Source organism: Triplophysa dalaica, chromosome 13 (assembly GCF_015846415.1).
Source record: "Triplophysa dalaica isolate WHDGS20190420 chromosome 13, ASM1584641v1, whole genome shotgun sequence".
Lineage (NCBI taxonomy): Eukaryota > Metazoa > Chordata > Actinopteri > Cypriniformes > Nemacheilidae > Triplophysa > Triplophysa dalaica.
Window position 1 is genome coordinate 10,972,945 of NC_079554.1, and position 22,091 is coordinate 10,995,035.

Here is a 22,091-nt window from a genome sequence, read left to right on the forward strand (position 1 = left end):
CTCTTGTTGTCATTTTGACTGGGCGCCCACTTCCAGAGTAACAATCCCAGACAGGTGTGGAAGGGGGTCCAGACAGGTGTGGAAGGAGCTGAACCACTTCTTTGCCCGTTTTCGAGGTGGAGCCAATGGGGACCACCAAAACCATCCACCAGTCCACAGCAGCCACATCCTCACGGTGGAGGAGCAAGATGTGAGGCGCACGATGAGGCCCGTGAACCAGAGGAAAGTTTTTGTTTTTATCAAAGTCAAAGTCTAACTAGTTGTGTCCACACCTCCAAACTTATTATCTTAACGTGACTCCAGATGTGCTAAAACCTGACTCCAATTAGCTTTTTTTAGGTCATTAACTTTTCCACAATCACCATGAGGATTTTTTGGTTGTTCTCAATAACAACATGAAAGATAATAAAAAAAATGTGGTGTTATTATTTTTAGACACGTTATGTTTGTCAATACCCTTGACTTAGATAAAGATCCCATCACATTTTATGACAATTTATTTTGGAAAACCATGAAATTCAAAAAGGTTCACATATTTTTTCTTGTCACTGTATTTTTGATTTTAAGTTAGCCTTAGTTTAAAACCAACAAACAAGGACAGAAAGTACTTTTTTACACAGTTAACAATTAGTAGGACTATTTATTGATAATAATACCCCATACACATCTCCCTAAACAGTACTGATAATAAATCAAAACGCATTATAATTTGTTAAGTATACTAAAACAAGTTAATAAATGGAACAAGGCAAACAGCGCCATCTACTGACAAAGACCAATTGCATCCAAAATCTAACTTACTTTCCTGCTTTTAAAAAGCATCTTACATTTCTTAGCCGTTTCAAATGGTCGTTCACATTGTTTTTCTTACATCCTTTTATCATTTATTTAAAAATTTCATCGACATGTTGGTCGACTTTACAACCTTTCTTTGAACTACCTGATTCGTGATGAGGCAGTAATGATGAAAGCTGTTTGGCTTGAAATGCTGCCAAAGCTTATGATTGGTTATCTACAAATGTCAATTTCCCTCTCTTTTCGAAGTTGCGTTATTTGAATATTCTTTATGAAAGGTTAGTTAGTTTACCAATGACCAATCAAATCTAAATCATCACACTGCTTTATTTAAATTAGGATTTAAGTTAACCACGAAAACCATTATTGTTTGGTTGCCATTTTAAACAAGTGGGTCAATACTTTGTCTGCAGAATTACATCTGAAAAATAAGATCTCTGGTTCTTAAGATATATCTTTTTTATATAGAAAGCATTTTAAATAACAAGATTCTTGACCACATGGTACATTATTAAATCTCATTTATTGAAATATAAATCTTCTTAATGTACATAGTCATAATGCATTTCATAGCAAAAGGATAACATCTGTTAAGGGAATAACTTTTACACATATTGTACCATAGAATATACTTCATACCACTCCTGTGTTTATCTCTTCCAAAAACATTCAATCTACTGTCTCTTTAAATTTACACCATTTAACTATTTTTAGCACAGACAAAACGTAGAATGTCTACACACAGCGGAACAAAGAAACCCTAGATTAAAATATTTAAAGAGAAGTTTTAAAAGTGCAATAGTTTTTTTCTCCTCATGACCGTGCCCATGGAATATATCACAGTAGAGGGTGAAGATTGAGAGGAGGGGGGGTTAAAGGCAGTGATATGCTGAATTTGTGATAAACAATGATACACATTTACAATGAACAGTGATGTATAACATCAATGTTAAAAAAATAAAAAGATTGTGTCCAAGACGCTTCAAGGGTACAGGATTTGGCTGAAATGTAGGTTTTGTGTAAATATTCATTATGGTTTTGTTTAAGGGGTGATCTTCACAAGCCAATAAAGGATCAGACCTGACAGGACATGATTATCTCTGACTAGATGTCTTTATAAATTCAATCTATAGGAGATAAAAGACTCTTGGGGGGTAATCAAACAGAACCCATCAGCACTTGCATAGTCTAGTATACTAGTTTGTAGATAATTTCGCTGAATATCAAAAAAGCTTTTTCTTCTAGTTATCTCAAATAATTCAACATTACTGTGGTACAAGATTTGAAAACTATAAGAGCACAAAAGATGACATGACAGTTGATAAGCTTTTTAAAAAAAAGTCAACAAATGGTATTGATAATGTGAGCCAAAATGACGTAAAAAAAACATATCCATTACAGCTTATTCTAGTCATTGTATTAAGGATGGTCATAAGAACTCTTTGTAGATTGATTTTCACAGGATAAAATATTGCTGCACACTGTACAAGTGTAAGATTGTAACATTGGCAGAGCTTAGAAAACCAGACTGACCACATGCGCTATGAAAACAGAAAGCTCTGGTTCATATACCATATGGACAGTTAGGTAAAACCTTTGGCATTACACGATGACATAAATAAAATCTTACAAAGGTTGAAGTCACAAAAATGACTTGCAAGTCAGCAAGCACCTGCCATTTACTTCATTTATATCTACGAAATTTCTCCCTATCCAACCCAATATTCACAAATAATATATCCATATCTAAAGAGTAAAAAAATAAAATTCAAAATGTCACACAAAGACATTGACCATACATGGCCTGATGATGCATTTAACCTATATGTAGTCCAGGGTCTTCCTAAGTTGCATATCCGGCAAAACTGTGACAGTGAGGAAAGAAAAACAGTTGTGATCCAACCATAGATCATGTTTTTCCCAGTTGTCCACCCTGTTGAGAGCTGTCTGTAGTGTATTAAATGTCTGTAGTGGTTCTTTCGTAGCTCAGATGGAAGGTAGAAGTTGACTCCCTCAGGACTTTGATATGCTTGTTGCTGATAGGAATGCCCGTCACAACAAAGTTCCATACAAACCACTCACACGCACATAAACATATTTCAAACATACACAAATTATACACAAACATAAGGATATCCTCCATTTTGCATCCTCATTGGTCTTAGCTTCATAAGAGTCCCCATCAAGAGTGCTCAAAGTCTTGTGCTACATTCCTCCAGACCTCTAGAGGGCGGTGTCTAATCCAAAAAACCATAGGCTCAATGACATTCACACAGCAACGTGTTTTCCCGAAGGCTCCGAGAAAGTAGGGTGAAGAAAAATAAAGGGACGAATGCATAGAGATATCAGTTGACTTGGACGATCCTGGAAAACGCAACTCTATGTGGAGGTATATGTCACTTTACATCTTTCTCTTACAGGAAACTGTCCTCCACTAGGTCTCCTGAGTCCAAGCACATCTCGTCCAGCAAGGTGATGTCCTCCAGGGTCTCTCCCTCACGCTTGGTCATCGAGCTGCTGGAGCCCGTCTCAATGGCACTTTCCTCTGATGTCTGTGAGCTAAAATAAGATAGAGAATTCAGTCATTCACATTGGAAGTAATGCAAAAACAACAAACTTATTATCACAAAAGTAAAGCACTGTTGAATAGTTCCCTGCTCTTATGTTGCCAAAGCAACTTTGACATCTTCTGAAAAGTATTCTGATTGTATTTTTAAACCTTGAGTCTCGCAAGAAAATGTATATGATAATAACATAAATAAATGAAAATAAGAGTTATGTTTTCTGTTATTGAAAGTCAGCATTTATATGACAGTTACATAAATTTATAGAAATAATATCTATTATTTATTAGAAAAAATAGTGTGAAAAAAATTATGTATTATTTTCTGATGCCGTCTGGAACTAGAGCTTGAATGTTGTATCGTTTCTTTATTGTTTTTGAAGGAATTTGAAGCATCTTTGAGAATCATCAGTTGTTTGTGGATTCTGCATAAACTAAATAAAGAGAACTTAGCAATCAAATGTACAAATTAAATACAGTAACTATAGATTAAAAAGTTATGTTTTGTCCTAATTTAAAAAAAAATATTAGGTAGGTAAAGGGTAAGTAAAAATCGAATAACATTTTTTAATTATTATACATCACAGTATTTGTTGGGTCAATATAACCCCAAACATTAAATCATTGCTAAAATTCGCACATAACAGGAGAGTGAAATTAAAAAAGATGTCATAATATTTAATATTTATTAATATATAATCATATTATTATTACTATTTAATTAAGAGTTCATATATTTACGTTATACAAACCTTAATGGGGTTTTCCTCTAATTGTGGTTCTCAGTGTACAAGCATTTTGTAAAAATTTGCTTAGCTTTACTTTTAACCATCATTATGTAATAAAGAATTTTTTAATATTTGGTATCCTGCCTAAATAAATGTTTTTTAAATTGTTATTCAACAATCAATCCTAAAAACTCATACAAATTTTTACATTTATAGTTTTCTGTAAATCACGTTACACATTTCATATGTTCAATTATATATTATATTATATTGTATAAAATATTAACAAAGCCCCTGATGTTAATTATGAAATTGAGGCTAGAAAATGTGCTTGGCAGGCTTTACGTGAACCTGGAGACCACTGGTGTATAGTCATATTACTCATCACCATTTTTGCCTGGTTCAGACAAAAAATGGAAAATAACTGGAATATTGAGACATACGATTGAAATACACACTACAAACTGGAATATACCTGTGTCGATTCCTCTTGCCGTATTCTTCGTCTGACAACGGGTCAAGGTCCGGCAAAGGAATAATGTAACCGCTGTCAGAACTGAGCCTCTGTTCTTCGAAACCACTCTCGCGATTTTTTTGTTTGCCCTGGTTTTTGTAGAGCACACCCATGTACTCATCGTCATTGTCGACGCATTGCACTCGGGTCACGGCAGGGTGATCGCTCTTCAAGAAGTCACGATTCACACGTTCATAGCTCTGCAAACCAATAAAATAAACACAAAAAATCAGCTAAATAAATACGCATATACATTCCATTGTGTCTCTTATAGTGCATCAGTGGAGGACATTAAATGTAATGGCTTCTGGTGGTTGCACTTGGTTTCATCCAAGGTGACCATAAACACAGCTCACCCCAAAGTTCTACCCCATTTTTGCAAAATGTTCTGTTACTTGAGGGTTTGGAGGCACATTAAGGACCGCATTTCCCACCACACCCCTGCCTAAGGTGCTATAACAGGAGCAAGTTATGGCGTATGCCATGTGTCTCAGGGAAACAGTTTTTTGAAGTAGCATGTGCGGTGTCTGTTTAATAGAGCAATTACGGCTAGCTGGCGGACGTTAACTGTAAGCTACAGGTCATTAGCACTGCTGGGTTTTGCTTTGCCGGGGCGTTAGCCAGCTGGAGCGCCGGTGCGCTAATCTCCCTTAGCGGTCTTGGAGTGTTGGCAGTGAAGACGTACACGTAGACGAGGTCTCAAAGCCCACAGTGACACACTGCATTTAATCTAAAGGAAGTGGGAAGCCATTTCCACCAAAGTTTCATAGGGCCCATTCATTATGGCACAAAAGAAGAGCACCAGTGAAGGAGGACAGGAAAAACAAGATGGAATCTTGTACTCAAATTTATTTGCATTTGTGGGTGTCTCTACCCTAAGGGCTACTTTCGGTGTACCTTTATTAAAATAAATCCAAGGAAAGTCTTGGAAATGAAACCACGATTGAAGAAAAGATTTATAAGAATCATTGTCACACAAATATCTAAATGTTTTATGAACATTCTTTGTTTATATGATCACAATTTGTTAAACAACTTTCTATATACTTAGAGACTTAAAGTCTAAGATTGGAACGGAGTGTTTTTCAAAGATGTAAAAGTAGTAAACAGAAAGAGATGAAACTAAAAATTAGTTAGGATGTCTTTACCCTCTTATATCCAGAGGGCAGCAGGGAGGTCACTGTCTCACTCAGGCCGTGAAAGGATGGTCTCTTCTCTGGCTCACTGTTCCAGCATTTCATCATAAGCTCATAACTAAAATAAATCAAACAACGCACCAGTCAGACATCAGCAACTCAAGCCCTTAACATCAAAAAAGCCACTTTGACGTAAAGTTTGAGCGTACACATCATCAGAAGCGTGCTCGGGTTTTGTCATTCGGTATCCACTCTTGATCTTGTTGTAGAAGCTGGAATCCACAACCATACCCGGATAAGGAGTCCCACCTACAGCAACAACAAATAAAGCATATTATATAAGGCTGTATATATTTTTTTTACTTAAAATATTTGCAACTTAAAATAATAAATCGTTTAAAAAAGTATTACATTTGTATATAATATAAACAAATATATACTGTACATTTATTAATACGTTTATTGAGCATGATAAAAAACGTTTGTATTATAAATAATAAAATAAAAAATGAAATGAAATTCAAAACAAAATTACAGTCAATTGAAACATACCAAGAGAAAAGATCTCCCACAATAAGATGCCGTAAGACCAGACGTCACTCAATGTAGTGTACATGTTATCAAAAATACTCTCTGGAGCCATCCACTTCACTGGAAGGAAGGTCTGTGAATATGAGAGAGTATTATTTAGCGTATTATTGGTATTATGATTATTATACATATACTCATACAGAGCCTTAAATCCTTTATAACAGACTACTCATGATAAAAAGTGCACACTAAGTAAACTAAATTCCATCACACACGTTATATGAGACGGAACTTACACTTCCTTTGGAGACATAATTGTTATCATGCATGATGTCTCTGGCCAGCCCAAAGTCACATATCTTCACTATCTTGCCTTGAGACAGCAGGACATTGCGTGCAGCAAGGTCTCTGTGCACACACTGCAAGAAATAGAGACAAAAAAACTGAGTGAGTGAGTGTTTGTGTTAAAGAGAGGTTTAGAAGGCTAGACGATGCTAAAATAACTCTAATTCTGGCTATTTGAAGTGGTCCAACATATTATCCTGTTTCTATCTCTCCTCATTGAAACCATGTTTTCATGCCATATTCCCTTGCCACTCTTTCTTCTGTGGTGGCTGAAAAAGTCCATCTCTATGAGATGAAATTCGGTAAACCCTCTGTTACCATCGTGTTTTATCGTGCTACAAAGTTGTAATAACACTGTAATAACATTGTAATAATATTTTTTTAAACTGCTTGGATTCTCTCCTGAAAGTCTCCAGCCTACGCGAAACCAAGCAAGTTCTCTCGATCTCAATATAACTCTCAATCCTTTATATTTAAACTGAACAGCCACAAGACCTAGGCGACCATTTTCTCAAACAGAGAAACCTGTCATTAGATCACCTCCTCTGCAAGGACGTCCAGAATCACCCAGGAGCTTAAAAGCTGTCTAAATGTTATGTCTGGACAGATGATGCTGAACTTCATGTATGGGCGAGATCAAAGTGTTTTCGAGCGAATGTTTACCAAATTGATGGAGACTAATCCTGCAATTACATTGAGAGAGAGACAGACGGGCTTTAACTTACATTCTTAGAGGCCAAGAACTCCATCCCTCGAGCCACCTGATAGGTGAAACTGAGAAGATCCAACGTTGACAGACCTTCATTGGTGTCATCTGAGAGCAGGTTCTCGACTTCACTCTCTGTTGTTCACACACAAGCACAAAATCTGAGTTTGTTTCTCATCCATGGCAATCGATTGTTGCATATGGGTTTGAAGTCTCATGAATGGAAGGCAGATGTATGCATTAAGAAGTGTGTACTACAATTACCCTCTGTAATTGTAGGGTGCTTAGACTGCAGTGAAATGGGTGGACCTCTCTGCTAGTGAAACATCTAAGTGTATGTATGTGTTTTTTAAAACTACCAGTCAAGCCAAACCAGACCACTGCAGGCCAAACCCAATGTGCAGTAAACACATTTTTATATCTAGTGACCATAACTTTTTATGTAGTGCTCTAAAACTGACAAAAATTAAGGTACATAAAAACTCAATCAATCTCATGAAGCCACGCAATAGTTTTGTGTAAGGACATGAGGGTGTGCAACTAATGATATAATTACTTCAATATTTGGTGAACTACACCTCCAAGGATGATAAAACAGAACAGGGAAAAAAATGTTTGTCATTTCGTTTACCCTTGAACTGTCTTTGAGAGGGCGGATGGTCGTAATCGGATTTCTGGATGGACGAGTATTTCGAGGCTTCGTTCATTTCCAGCATGGGGACGTATTGCATTGTGTCAGCCTGCTTCATGTCCATATAATCGCCTTTCCCCTCGAACGACAGGATGACATAGCTGCACACACACACACATGAAGAAACAATGATTCATGGAATCAAGACCCACAGGGGAGAGCATCATTAGTAAGACTGTGTAATGCATGTGTGACATCACTCCAATCTGTAATGACGGCTATGCTTTAAAATCATGATTTCATTTCACAGTACATCATATAAAGATCACATTGTGGTATTATTTAAGAGTCCTATATGTGATTAAGCTAGAATTGACCTAGATGCAAGTGAACTTATTGTAATAGGTTTGTGATAAACTGATGTACAACTACTTTTGTATTCAAAATTATGTATATAACTCATCTTCAGGTCATACAAGATGTATTTGATAAGATCTCAAAATGTCATCAATTTTGTGTTGTCTATCTGCTTTTGTAACTTGAATTTTATAAATTACCATGTTTTCAGCAACAACAAAAAAAGAGAATCACCTACATCTTGTAAATAAACAGCAAACATTTTTTTTGAGTGAACTTTTAACTTACATGGAATCTTAAAAAGACTGAAATAAGACATGAGAAAACAAAAATCAATAATAAACAACCAGTAAAATATTAAAATAGCTTAATGTGGTGATGTGCTTAAATTATTAATTATGTGCTGGGTTGATTTAAAGGGATAGTTCGCCCATAAATGAAAATACCGTCATGAATTATTCACTGCCTAGTTGTTCCATACCTGTAAAAATGTATTTGTTTGACAAAAGAGAAAGACATTTGGACGAATGCTTGTGACCAAACAGTTCTTGGACCCCATTGACTACCACAGTGGTCGAAAGTGCCCCAGAACTGTTTGGTGTCCTACAATTTTCACAATATCTTCTCTTGTGTTCATCACAAAAAATAATTCTCAAAGGTGAGTAAATGATGACAGAACTTTTGTTGATGGGCGAACTATTCCATTCATTTAAAAAAATGGGCTTAAGAGTCTTTGAGAAGGCCACTCAGGTTACTCCTGGGTTAGATAAAAATGTAAAATTATTTACAAAAATGCTGTTTTTATGTCGCTGTACAGTAGTTCTATTATTCTGTGTATTTGCTGACCTCCTGCTGCTCTCGTCGGCTGGGTTGATGCCAAAGATGTCTAAATCTTTTTTGTTGCACTTCTCTGTGTTGTGGCTGAGAAACCCATCCCTGTTCTTATGAAGGTAGTTCACCAGGTCTCCGTAAAAACAATACTCTGTGATAATGTAGATTGGTCCTGAAATATTGAAAACAAGAACGGCAAGATGAAGAGTCTAATCTCATCAGAGACTTCTAAAATATCTAAAAGAAGGAGTTTGATATTACATTACTCCTCTTAAAACAACACAATAAAAAACCCACAAACCAAAAAGACACCACCCTATAGAGTCTCGGTGTCTCTGTATATTTTTTCACCTGTTTTGGTGCATGCTCCCAGCAGGTTGACAATGTTAAGGTGAGGCCCCAGATGGGTCATGATTTTCAGCTCTGACATCAACGCCTGTTTCTCACTGGAACGTGCCGTTGCTGAAAAAGCAAAGAACCGATAAAATTAACCAAGTAATGTATTATCATTTAGTGAATCTAGTGAAAACTTTAACAAAAATGTGCTTTTTTCTTTTCATCGATGATGCTTGCTTAATAATAGCATGTAACACATGCCATTAAAACCAAAACTACTAGATTTAATTAACAAATTTAAACGGGTTTCAACTCACGTTTAAGCATTTTCACAGCCACTTTCATAACAGGTTGAGAACGACTCAGTCCATAAGCGGTGCCTTCAACCACCTTTCCAAACGCTCCTGACCCGAGGACACGACCTGCAATACAAACACACAAACGCAAACTCATTTGCATGCAACCAGAGGACCACAGAAACATAAAGCGTAAGAGAGTATGCAAACACAAAGTGCTTTCAGTAACTTTCAGCATCACCGAAGTGGTTTCTTGTTAGCGCAGGACTGTGTTCGATGCCTAAGTAAAAAAACCCAAACCCTATACAGTTACCAAACGTTTGCACGAATCTGCACAGTAGATTGTGATGTCTGATTAGGACAGGGCCACAACAAGACCACAATGCAGTGTCACTTTTAGATGACAGGCTGACTCACCGAGAACGAGCCCATCTCGGGGGAACTCCCAGCGGGAGTCGTAGGGAAGCTGCATGGGATCGACATAGATGTACTCGTGACCGTCAGGGCTGACGGACTCTATGACCCGCCATCTGATCTCATAACGTGGCTTCTGTAAAGCATAAAGAGAGTTATTGTGAGTGAGTGAGCGAGCGAGCGAGCGAGCTAGTGAGTGAGTGAATGGAAGAATAGATGAATGAATGAATGAATAAGTACCTGTTTCCAGATAATCACCAGCACAATGAGTGAGATGACTACAATGACCAGGAGTACCAGAACAGCAGCGGCCACAGTAAGCTCCGAATGTGGACCTGAACACACCATGAGCAGCAGTGAGGAGGAGGAGGGTGGAAGATGAATGATATGATAGAACATGACATGATCTGTGTCAAATCTTCTATAATAAAAGACTCCACAAACAAGCCCTTTCCCTACAGTATGTATTTCACGTTTACTAGCCAACCTAAGTGTATTTATATAATGAGGTCACATTCAAAAGTTGAATGACTTCACATTTGTTTAGTTTGTAGCGTTTATCATAAATCACAATGACTGTCTAGTTTTTGTACAGGACGTTTGACACATCACTCTCATTCGCCGTATTAATCAATTTCCCAGTGTGAGCAATTTATTATGTTGTAAGTCAAACCCTGCCAAGAGAAACTAAGGTAAACAAATATGGATTTGTTCCTAAAAGCAGTCGACGGCACGGCACACCTGTGGAATCTATCACAGAAAAACTACCTTGGCAAAACACGAGCGGTTTGCGAAATGAGGCAAACAGATGTAAGGAGTGGACTGATGTAAAAGTTACATGTAGTGTAGTTAAAGCACTGCAAACACAAAAATCACAATACAGAGAATGGCATATGTTTCTGACACTAACTAATGGGGAAGTCAACAATCAAAACATAACCTCAAGCCAGACCTTCTCTCGGGCTCAAAATTCATGCTTAAATAAACTGTACACCTTTGATTCAAATGAGTTTCAAATCAGCTTCTGGCTTTGTTTACACTGTCAACTCTGGGAACACGGTGAGACTAAAAGATGTGAATGAATGTCCTAAACTGATTATTCCATTATTTAAAGTTAAAGTTGGCCCTAATATGAAAAGATTATTGAGCATCTTACCATTTGACACCAGCTTCACTTCCCGTGCAACGACGCCCATGTCATTCCTGGCGAGACAGCGCACGGCAATAGTGCTTTCGAGATGGCCGAAGATGACCTGACTGACAATGTTGTTGTTGTCCATTTCAAATTCCACCTTGATGTCTGTGGAGTTGTTCTGAAGTGGGAACCATTGGGAGGAATCGTTGGCACAGCTGTTGGGTTATTACAGAGGTTAGAAGAGTGAGGTTGTGATGTCATTAGTTTGACTTGACTTTAAACTGTAGGGTGTTCCCTACAATATTTTGGACTGCTTTCACAGAAAAGAAAGTTAGTAAGATATATAAGAAAGACAAACATGCAGACCGAGAAGGAAATCTGCTTACTGTTTAATGTTTTTGCAGATCAACCAGTCGACTTCAGGGACGGGTGAACCGCGGGCAGTACACACCACAGCCTGACCTGCAGTTGAGCCATGGTGGATATCCATCAGGTCCAGAATCACTGGGGGAACTTAAAAAGGAAAGAGAAAAACATTATTTCATATTTGAAATACAAAGATTTTACTTTTTAATAATGAAGAATAAATGTCATGTTTTTTTGCATGGGACTTAATATACAAGATAAATAAGATATCATATAACTGTATTTATATTGATGAAGCTCAATCTATTTATTCAAATTCATAAGAATATTTTTACAAATAAAATACTAGGACTTTAAGGAATTTAGCAAAAGATTTTATCCAAAGTGAGGGGGAAAAAATAATAATAGTGACAACTTACATTTTAAAGGCTACATATGCAAAACCTATAATGTTTTTAATTATAAGAATTGTATTATTGTGTTAAATGTGATTTTATTTTATGTTCATTGCTTCAAAATAACTGAATTGCACAAACCAGGGATTTCAAATCTTTAGCTACAGCATTACGAAAATGGCAAAAGAAATAAAACCTCAAGAGAAAATTAAAAAAACATTGAACTGCACTTTCTAAAGTCAATAAAATAGAAATAAAACCATTGCAACTCTTAAGGCAAAAAATAGTTTACAATGTTACCAAATATGTAGATCTTCACAATCATTGTCTTAAATATGATGGATATTATCAATAACGGTGCATTTTGACACCTTAATATTTCTAATTTTACTTAAAACTCATTTGGTACAATACCCTATGCGTGAAAATGCACCCAAACCCTAAACTTGCTTGCATGCAACTACACAATGTTCAAAATAGATCCTCCAGTTGACACCAAGAAAAACATAAACAAATATACGTAAAAGAGTGATGGTGGAAGATGTAGAGATCCACCAAGAAAAACAGACAGCAAGCAAGCAGAGGCAAAAGCCAACACATGCAAACGAACGTAAACAAACAAATATTAGAGTCAGCCTGCAGGTGAAGAAGTATGTCTCACCTTTAACCTGAAGGTAGAAACTGTGGCTGGAAGTCAAATCGCCTGTTTGCGCATTGATAGTGTAGTTCCCGCTGTCTTCTGATCTGGCTCTGATCAACGTCAACACACTCTGGTAACTGAACAGGAAACACAAAAGTTTTAACTAAACGCATTTAAGAGGATTTTGATGTAGTGAGAGGAAAGGTGACATTGTAGATTCCAAAGCGACTTTGAATTACTTTACAACATTCAGATGAGTTTGGTAGGAGGAAAGTCGTGGTCACCTGGTCTCGCCTGTTCTCACAACACGGGTGCTGATCTCCGCAGCGACGTTTCCCAGAACAGTGCCGTCCTTTATCCATGTCACTTTGGGGGCGGGTAATGACTCTATGTTAACCCTATACTCTGGCACCTCATCCAGCGTAACGGTCTCCACTGGACCAAACGCTGAACCTATGAAGACAAACTCACGCTCTGCAAACAAAAAACATTAGGGTTAGTGTTCACACTAAATACGCATATTACTCTGTGAAGTACTTCAGTGTCTGTACCATAGACGGTGATGGTAAGCTCTTTGGTTTGGCTGTCATTGCTTGAAATGTCGGTGATGGAGCAGGCATAGACTCCACTGTCCTTAACTGAGGCGTTAGTCACAGTCAGTGTATAGTGGATCTCAAAATCTTTCCTATTCTCCTTCACTGTCTTCGACCCACGATCCGCCTTAGGAAGAATCAGAAAGGGATAGTTCACCCAAAACTGAAAGTTCATCATTTACTCACCTTCAAACCTGTATGACTTTCTTTCTTCTGCAGAACACAAAAGAAGATATTTTGATGAATGTTGGTAACCGAACAACAGTGCTACCCATTGACTTGTATTGGTTTGGTGTCCATACAAAAGTGAATGGGTACCGCCACTGTTCAGTTACCAACATTCTTCAAAATGATCCACTGAACAATAAGGAAATTGTTTTTGACTTGCTGTAACTCACCAGTTTTCCAGGGTACTTCCAGTGGTCCTCCAACATCTCACTGCCTCTCGCCACACAATCGACAGTAATGGTTTCACCCACCAGAAGAGCTTTCTTCTCTGCCTTCAGCTCAACCCTCAGCTCAGGGCCCACTGAGAGAACATAATAAGACGTCAACATTCGTTCCTGACTCTAGCTATTAAAATCTCAAACACAAAGTCTGTGCAGATGGGTCGTGCAATATATGATGGCATATGAGGGAAATGCATAAAAAGTACTCCTTTTAAATTAGCATATGTGTTCAATGAACATATGGCAAATTAATTTATTCTCACCTGCCCAACCATGAACAATGTATTCTATACTGTCATGCTCCTGTCCATTGATGAGAGCCCTACAGGCATACGTCCCGGAACTGAAGAGGCCAACAAATCCTCGCTTGCTGTCATAGACATTAGACAGGACTTGATCGGTCTCTTTGTGAACCAGAGAGACGCTGGTGCGGGGATCGGTCACAAGACACGGGATTTCCATCTCGTCGTCATTCGACATCACATGGTGATCAAAAATGTTGATGGATGGGGCAAATGGTGTATTTGGATCTGCATGTTATCGGACCGAAGCGAAAGAAATCCCTGATCAGTACACCTTAAGATTTAAAATGGCCAAAATGCTTTTGAAGATCACTTCATTACCTGGCACATAAATGTAGATGGTGCTCTCGTCTCCGTCTGTGTCTGCGTATTCGGTGTGGTAAGAACAGGAGTACTCTCCAGTGTGGCTGGCTGTCGCGTTGTCGACGGACACAGTGGAGATATAGAGTCCTTCCTTTTCAGTATGTCTCTCGTCGTGAAGTTCAAAGGGGCTTTGCCAGTTGAGCCTCGCCTGACCTCGACACGTGAGTCGGAAGGTGGAGTGGAGAGACACCTCCATGGTATCTCTCTGGGGCCACATTACAGGAGCCAGTAGAGACTGTGGCAACACTGGAGATACAACTGAAAAAAACAATGACTTGCACATTAACGATGTGACATTACATGATCATCCATATTGATATATCCCATTGTTTTAGATGTGAGATTATAAAACATTGCAGGCTTGAACTAACCTTCTACCAACAATTTGAATGAAAATGTTGAAATCCTGGAGCCAATAGACGCAACGATTTTATAAATGCCACTGTCTTCCTCCGTTGGATGGCGGAGAACCAGAATGTTCTCATACCTTGATGAGAAATGATCAGATCAGCAAAAGCGGAAAACAAAGAAAATATATTTTCTTATATTTCTTATATGAACTGTCAATATATTAAATCATGTAATCATTTAAAAAATAATAATAAATGACATGAATTGTTAATATAACATTATATGTATTTAATAATATATTGAAAATATAAGCACTTGTTCAAATAATATGGAAATGTATTATTAATTAATGTATATTCCCACATATTTTTGTTTCATAAGAGATGTAATAAAAACAAAACAATATACGTTTGTATTTTGACGTTTGAATGTGCTATGTCAATAAACATTGGCAACAATGTTTAAACTTCTACCTGAGGCCATTCAGATGTGTAGTCTTGGAGGTGATGTATCTGTTATCCAATGGATGGCCATCTTTGAACCACATTACCTTTGGCTCGGGGTCAGAGTCAATGTAAATAGTGAACTCTTTTTCATCCAGAAGCGAGGCAGTCTCTAGGGGCCCAATGCCATTGGATATAACTTCCACAAAAAAAGCTATCTGAAAGAAAAATAAAGAAAACAAAGTAAAACACTGATTGATTGTCTATCGCATCTGTTCTTTTCGTTTTCAGTTTTCTCTATAGCTGGTTGTAATGGTTAAACCAGAAGTGTAAAGGCTGAGGCAGTCAGGTAAATACCGTGGACTGTGACATCCAACTTGACAGACTTGGTTTGTCCAGTTAATTGGTTTGTAACAGCACACTGATAGAGTCCACTGTCTGCAACAGAGGCTTTCGGGATGTTGAGGATGTATTGGACTTTGTCCGGGAAAACCAACTTCATAATTACTGCGTCTCTGGCCTGAATAGAGATCGAGTAATAAAAAGCAGTGTTGGATATTGAAACACATGGAATATGTTTACAGCATTTAATACAGTATCAGTACGTCTTCAGTTCTGAAATTAGCTTGTTTTGCTTACATTGTAGGAGACAAAATAAAAATGAAGAATAAAGACTCGCCTGTTCAAGTGGATGCAGCCACTGTTGGCGGAAAGTCTCTCCAGGTGGAGTCTCACAGGTGAGATTTAAAGCATCTCCCTCTGTCAACACCTCCATACTGGCGTTCAAGTGAATCCTAAAATCCTGCTGTGCATCTACATCTAACAAAATCATTCAAAACATAAACAATATTGCGATTAAAGACACTGATCTGATATGAATTTAAACCTGTTTTTTGTTTGTTCACTTTTTATGTAACTGTATCATATTTGCAATATTAATGTTTTCCTGCTCATGTCTTTACTTGTATATTATTAAATAAAAAACTCTGTTTTATTATGATGTTTTGCATATTCTGAAATCTAATGCTTATATTTGGATCTGACAGTTGGTGAAAAACAATCGACATTACTGTTTGAACAGCCTAAACATGCAAATTAAAATACAGGTGAACTCTTAATGATGGTATATTTAGATTGCTTACCGGTCTCTTCATGCACATTATAAACGATGCTCTGCACCACTTTTCCATTTACTCTCGTCTCACACACGTAGCGACCTGGTGCCAACTTCACGAAAAAACCAAATTTGGGGTCATACATAGCAGAAACCTCTTCACCATTCTGCAGGCTTCTGAGAATCACGTGAGAATGTGGATTTGTAGCGCGACAGGGGATTATGTCATCCACATCGTCCGTCTCATCGAAGGGAACAAATGCAACCTCTGGATCTTTGGAGAGAAGCAGGACAAAAAATATTTTCTAAGCACATTTTCTGTTGCGTCTCTACTGCATTAACATGACATCCTATAGAAAGTGACCCACAGTCTATTTGTGATACAAATTGTATGTACTCTGCTGAATAAAATAGAAATTCTAATGATTTCTATTACAGGTAACATTAGTAACTATTGTAAAGAAAATATATATATTTAGAATTAAACTATTATGAATTCTCTAAATTCAATTTTAATCTATCAGATAACATCCCAGCATAGAGCTAAACATTAACACAATAAAAATAAGTTAAGATGAATTAACAAAATCAGAACCTGCAAGTTGGGTCAATTTAAAGGTATAGTTCACCTTTAAAATTCTGTTATAATTTACTCACCCCATTCTTACTTCTGCAAAACACAAAAGAAAATATTTTGAAAAACGTTGGTAACCAAAAACTGTTGGTCCCCATTGACTTCTATTGTATGGGCACAAAACCAGTGCAAGTCAACAGTGGAGACCAACAGCTTTCTGTTTCCTGCGACATTTTTCAAAATACCTTCTTTTTTTCTTCTGCAGAAGAAAGACAGTTGTACAGGTTTAAAACGACAAGAGGGAGCAATGTATGTACTTATTACAATGTCATTATTACATTATCTGTAAATAATGACAGATTTTTTTATTTGATGATGAACTATTCCTTTATTCTAAAACATGTTTACAGATTAGAGATCTAAAGAGACCATTGCAGTTTCCATTGAAATACATACAATGCCCATCATAAATAACAAATCCATTCAAATTTCTTTGATGGTTATACTGTCTTTTTTCAGCAAGACTTGTTTCACTAGAATGGAACCTGAGACCCTTGCAAGCTAAAGAAACGCTCTACTAACATTCCATTGTAAAAGTAAAAAAATGTACCTAGAACAAAAATGTAGATTTCCAGAGGGTTCTCCTGCTGATCCTCATTTAAGCAGGTATAGTGACGTGTGTTATCGACCGTAGCATGAGTGATCATCAGAGTGCTGTGATCTATTCCGGAGTGCAACTTTACATTATCCGGTAATGGCTCAACCCAAGTAACCGTTCTCTCTCCAGAGCAAGTGATGTTGAATTCAGACTGAGGTGTCAGTATGAATTCTGTTTCATCTGAACTCAAAGTCAGCCATGCTTTTGAAACATCTAAAGTAAAACACAAAACACTTCATTAAGTAACCAATTAAAACTAGTGGAATTAAATAAAAAGGTTTCTGTTTCTGCATAAAAATCACATACCTGTGAATACTCCTAGTAAGACAACACCAAGAACGAGATGTGTCTCTAGAATTCCCATGGTCCCTTAAATCGTGCTCAGCTATGAGGGCAAAGAACATTTCAATATTAGGCAAGAGGATGACATAAAATAAAGGACTAGTGAGTCATTATCTGAAAACTGAAAAACTGTTGCAGGCAATTTTCTGTCAGTTACATGTTTTATTGTATTGATCTCTCTAGATAGGCTAATAATCCGTTTTATACCTCAGTTCGGTATATCTCAGGTAGTCTGAAGAGACTATTAGATCATTGGCAGCAAAACGTTTTGGAAAGATAAGGTCCTTAAAGACCGTGGATGCTGTTCAATCAATACTTTGACGCCAGCTTCTTTGTCAGGGGACAGTTTAGATTATTTGGTTTGCTTTTTGTTACCCCTAGGGGGAGACAAAACACAACATTTCCCGATCAACACAGACCACCACAAGCATAAGTCAATAACTTTTTAGTCAATAGTAAAGTTTAATTGTTGTTCTAAATTAGGTAAAACTAAAGCTATTAGTTGGAATTACTATTTGAATTTGTAATGCTTTTTGTGCTTAGTTCAATATGTCCGAAACCCCGTTTATATACTTAGAAGAGACATATTTTTCATTTTTTACCAGTTTTACATTTATTGTGTAAATATATATGTAATTTCTTTCTGTATTAATATAATAAAGGTCAACTGAATAGGCCTATTGTTCAAACACTACTAAAATAATTTAATATGGAAATTCTTTGTTAGGTCACTGGTAGCGCTTGTCGTGTTTCTAATCAGACATTCCGCGCGTCTTTGTTTTATCTCTGTCTGCCTGCTCGTCGGACCCCTGGGTTCCATCAACGCTCCAGCAGACAGTCCGTCCCATTTAACTTGAAGTGGTCAGCTCAGCTAATGCCAAGGCGAATTATCCTGAATAGCTACGATTATTTTTGGGGACATCTGATAAATGGCCAACATTTGGTTTAACTTATTTTAAAACATGTCTAAATTGGCTTGCAAAAGAGATGTGCAAGCTTAATGGTACCGCAAGGTCTACTTCAAAGTGTTGTTCGAATTTAGTGGAAAAAGCCATACTATCTGTTTTTACAGCCCGTTTGCTCATCTCAGACCTCTTGGGGTAATTATGCCTGGTGAACCATGGGGGTCTTGCGTAAAACCTATTAGCGTGACTTTTTTTGTTTCGCAGTTTATCTGTTGGATTGCAGAAAGATTTCTGGGGACAATTAAAAAAATGAGAATTTAAAATTTCGCCAAAGGTGCCCATCGCCGTCTTTTGACTGCTCGTTCCAATAAGCGCAATCTCCCCGCTCAGCTCCACAGGCGCCCACACACGGATGCGCAGCTGGCTGGCAAACACAACCGATCGTGTGCGCTTGACACTTTCGGGCAACAGCTGAACGAGTGTCCTCCAACACCCTGTTGCTTCACGTAAATGTGAAAAGCGATTTCAACGGGAATATAAATTGGTCTAAAGGTAGATAGGTTAGATGCAGAGATTACGCATCTGGCCGCAGCTGTACTCAACGCATAGAAAAGATCCGAGACTGATCCATGTAAATAAAAAAATAGTACATGTTGGTAAATCTGATTTCTTTGTTGAGCAGTCCAACGTTTCAGCAACAGTCCATCAGCTTTTGATTTACGACTCCACAGTACCTAAAGTGCATTAAATTAATCCAGATGTGCAAGAACTTTTCCCCATTGAGAATGTTGGTTCAGTTTGCCCCTATTTGCATAATTGACTCTGACTCGAAGGCAGCAAAAGTTTTTCCACGAACTCCAAAACGACGCTTCTCAACCACGTCCTGCAAAATAATCCACTATGGTATTCCAGCATCTTCAAATGAGCATCTCATTCAAATATTGGGGGAAAACAGAATCCCGTCTGAAATGTGTTTGCCATTAGATGCCCCTCGACGGGATGAGACACCCCCAGCTGCGCGTCTCCGCGGTAAAATCCAGCACAATCGGGCTTTTACTTTTCAGATGAAATTAGGGTTCCAAGGGGGGAAACATAATCCTTGATGCAAACTCGCCAAAAAAAGAAATTGGGAGAAATCCTCTTCCAACACGAGAACGAATTGTGTATTGTGAGCGCTGTTAAAATATTTATATTAAAAATGCACGTAATGTAATTTTGATACAGGGCTATCTAAATTTAAAACGTCTCTGAATTTGAAACTAATTTAATAATTGGATAACTGGTCAAATATAAACGAAAGACAAATTAATTCAATTAAACTCTGAATTTCTTTAACCCTGAATGTTTCCAATTACACTCAATGGTTCAAAGGTTTTAGTGCGTCTCAAGGAACTTTTCTAAACGAAAACAAAAAAAGAAACAAATGAAACTAACTAAACCAATTTACTCATACAATACCTTTTTTAATCCTTTTGTTTTTTTCCTTTTGATAAAAGAACAACCAAAATTGAATGGCAAAGCTCTTGTAAAATACTCCAGTCACCCCAAGGGTCCTTAGTTGTAAAGCAGTATTAATCCTCCCTCTTGTGCTGAGCTCCTCCGTCCTGCTCCACGGCCGCTCACACAAATGCGCCTCTGCAATGGCAACCTGTAATTGATTCAATGCTACAGTCCATCCTTCCCAGAGAACTAATCATCTGGCTCAAAGTAAATAACTCTCAGGAAACGGCCCTCCTCTCTCCCTCTGCCCCGGGCGTCCCTTTCAAAATAAGAGTCCGTGTTTTCACACCGCAGTTCCAGAGTGGAGTCGGATTTCTCCGTGCTCTGCAGTTTTGAAGGAGGTGCATGAAAAGAAATTGCGGAGGGAGGAAAAGCACCATATGTTTTTTGTAAGTGTAAGAGGGGCCCTTTTTGAATAAAGGGGTCTTTTGTGGGGACAATGAAGTCAAGTGACCCATTAAACGTGTTTTTATACAGGTCTAGGTAGACAAAGAAATAAAAAGGAAAATGCACAGATTACAATCGGTAACAAAAGTAACTTTGTTATCACGCTTTCATGTTTGGCTTTTAGATGGTTTCCCTCTGTGATTTAGGTGGAGGTAGGCTGCTCCAGATATTTCGCTTTTCTTTTCATGCATAGTTATTATAGTGTTCTGCATTAACACTGCAAAACGTTGTTTTATTTATTTTTTGTTTTTTGTTTAATTTATAAGCTTAACCTTATTCTTAAAACAACTTTATTCATAGAACGTGATTAATGGCTGATCTTTCAGATACAAAAGATTGTATTCAAGTGTAGTGTATTGTGTGGCAGACGTGCAGTAACTTTACAGGGCGCGCGTCAAAACTAGTACAGGGGGCGCTCTAACATAAGAAACTATTCTATTAATTTGTGGTCCCTTTCCTCTCTCTGTGTGTTTTAATAAAACATAACATTATAGACATTACGAAGCATTTAATATAAAACATACATAACATTGGGCGCTTATTTTGCGAATCATTTTTAAAAGTGTGTGTTTTCACCTTTAATTCAGAACTCTGTTCTCTGCTCCCCCGTTTTTTGCCCTCAAGCCATTCTATAAGACATACCAGTTTGCAGATAATGGCTCATTATGAATTAGGACTCAACGTGTCCCTGCACACGGTGATTCACATTTCTTTGCGCAGATGACTGACCCGGTATGTGGTAAGCGAAGCCCCGGGGCAGACTTGGCCCCCATATAGCCCTCTCCGTTCATCCTGCGGCAGGTCCAAAGGAGCCCGCCTTGCAGCACCCTCGCAGAGAAACACGCATCTCCAGTTGCTCAGCACAATTATTTCCACATGTTCGTGCCGCTCGACCGCTCAAAAGAACAGAGTCGCTTGTTCGGAAAACAAAGGACTTTAATCTCTGAGACGCTTGTCGATGCCTTCAAACAGCGCGGGATACTGGTTCAATTGAAACGTCCTGAAGTGAGCAAACGACGTGTAATTACGCAGTTCTAATTCGACTGTTTGGCATAGATATCTCTAGGGGCATAAGGTAGACTTAAGAAATAATCAATTCTACAGCAAGGTTCATACAGTTAATAGAAGTACAGTAACTCCATCGCATCCCGTAAGTGTTAAGTCCCTTGCGTTATTAAATAATACTGCATTTGATTTTCTGATGCGTTCTGTCTCTGACGACGATTTAGTTAAAACAGGACCAACATTATACTTGTTTGTTTCCGTTAATAAACGAGACATTTATTAACTAAGCGGATTCACTTATTTTTAGTTCGCAATTTGGATTTTTA

At 37.7% G+C, this 22,091-nt stretch overlaps 1 protein-coding gene across 2 annotated transcripts; it reads right to left on the bottom strand.

The window, feature by feature from the left end:
* Positions 1 to 1,299: 1,299 nt before the first annotated feature.
* On the bottom strand, positions 1,300 to 20,493 carry pdgfra (platelet-derived growth factor receptor, alpha polypeptide). Of its 2 annotated transcripts, XM_056764954.1 has the most exons (29): positions 20,272 to 20,493; positions 17,873 to 17,951; positions 17,519 to 17,779; positions 16,363 to 16,608; positions 15,900 to 16,039; positions 15,578 to 15,740; positions 15,251 to 15,434; positions 14,798 to 14,913; positions 14,385 to 14,684; positions 14,025 to 14,291; positions 13,711 to 13,841; positions 13,271 to 13,439; positions 13,004 to 13,193; positions 12,741 to 12,856; positions 11,705 to 11,831; positions 11,340 to 11,533; positions 10,424 to 10,518; positions 10,187 to 10,319; positions 9,791 to 9,895; positions 9,489 to 9,599; positions 9,153 to 9,309; positions 7,950 to 8,110; positions 7,338 to 7,453; positions 6,564 to 6,686; positions 6,289 to 6,400; positions 5,946 to 6,045; positions 5,749 to 5,854; positions 4,562 to 4,800; positions 1,300 to 3,354 (listed from the first exon to the last, which is right to left on the bottom strand). In XM_056764954.1, the coding sequence occupies exons 2-29, from the start codon at positions 17,928 to 17,930 to the stop codon at positions 3,210 to 3,212; spliced, it is 4,365 nt and encodes a 1,454-aa protein (XP_056620932.1). In that variant the 5' UTR covers positions 17,931 to 17,951; positions 20,272 to 20,493; the 3' UTR covers positions 1,300 to 3,209. The 2 variants fall into 2 exon arrangements, with proteins under 2 accessions (XP_056620932.1, XP_056620931.1); XM_056764953.1 differs by lacking the exons at positions 15,900 to 16,039; positions 16,363 to 16,608; positions 17,519 to 17,779; positions 17,873 to 17,951; positions 20,272 to 20,493 and having other exon boundaries at positions 15,251 to 15,438; positions 15,578 to 15,722.
* Positions 20,494 to 22,091: the final 1,598 nt, after the last annotated feature.

Bases quoted from the DNA above. Each gene is read 5' to 3' on its own strand.
- pdgfra (XM_056764954.1), bottom strand. From the start codon at position 17,930: ATGGGAATTCTAGAGACACATCTCGTTCTTGGTGTTGTCTTACTAGGA. The intron at 11,534-11,704 runs GTAAGCAGATTT...ATAACCCAACAG, and splicing joins ATCTGCAAAAACATTAAACA to CTGTGCCAACGATTCCTCCC. The intron at 4,801-5,748 runs GTAAAGACATCC...ATTGGTTTGCAG, and splicing joins TGCCCTCTGGATATAAGAGG to AGCTATGAACGTGTGAATCG.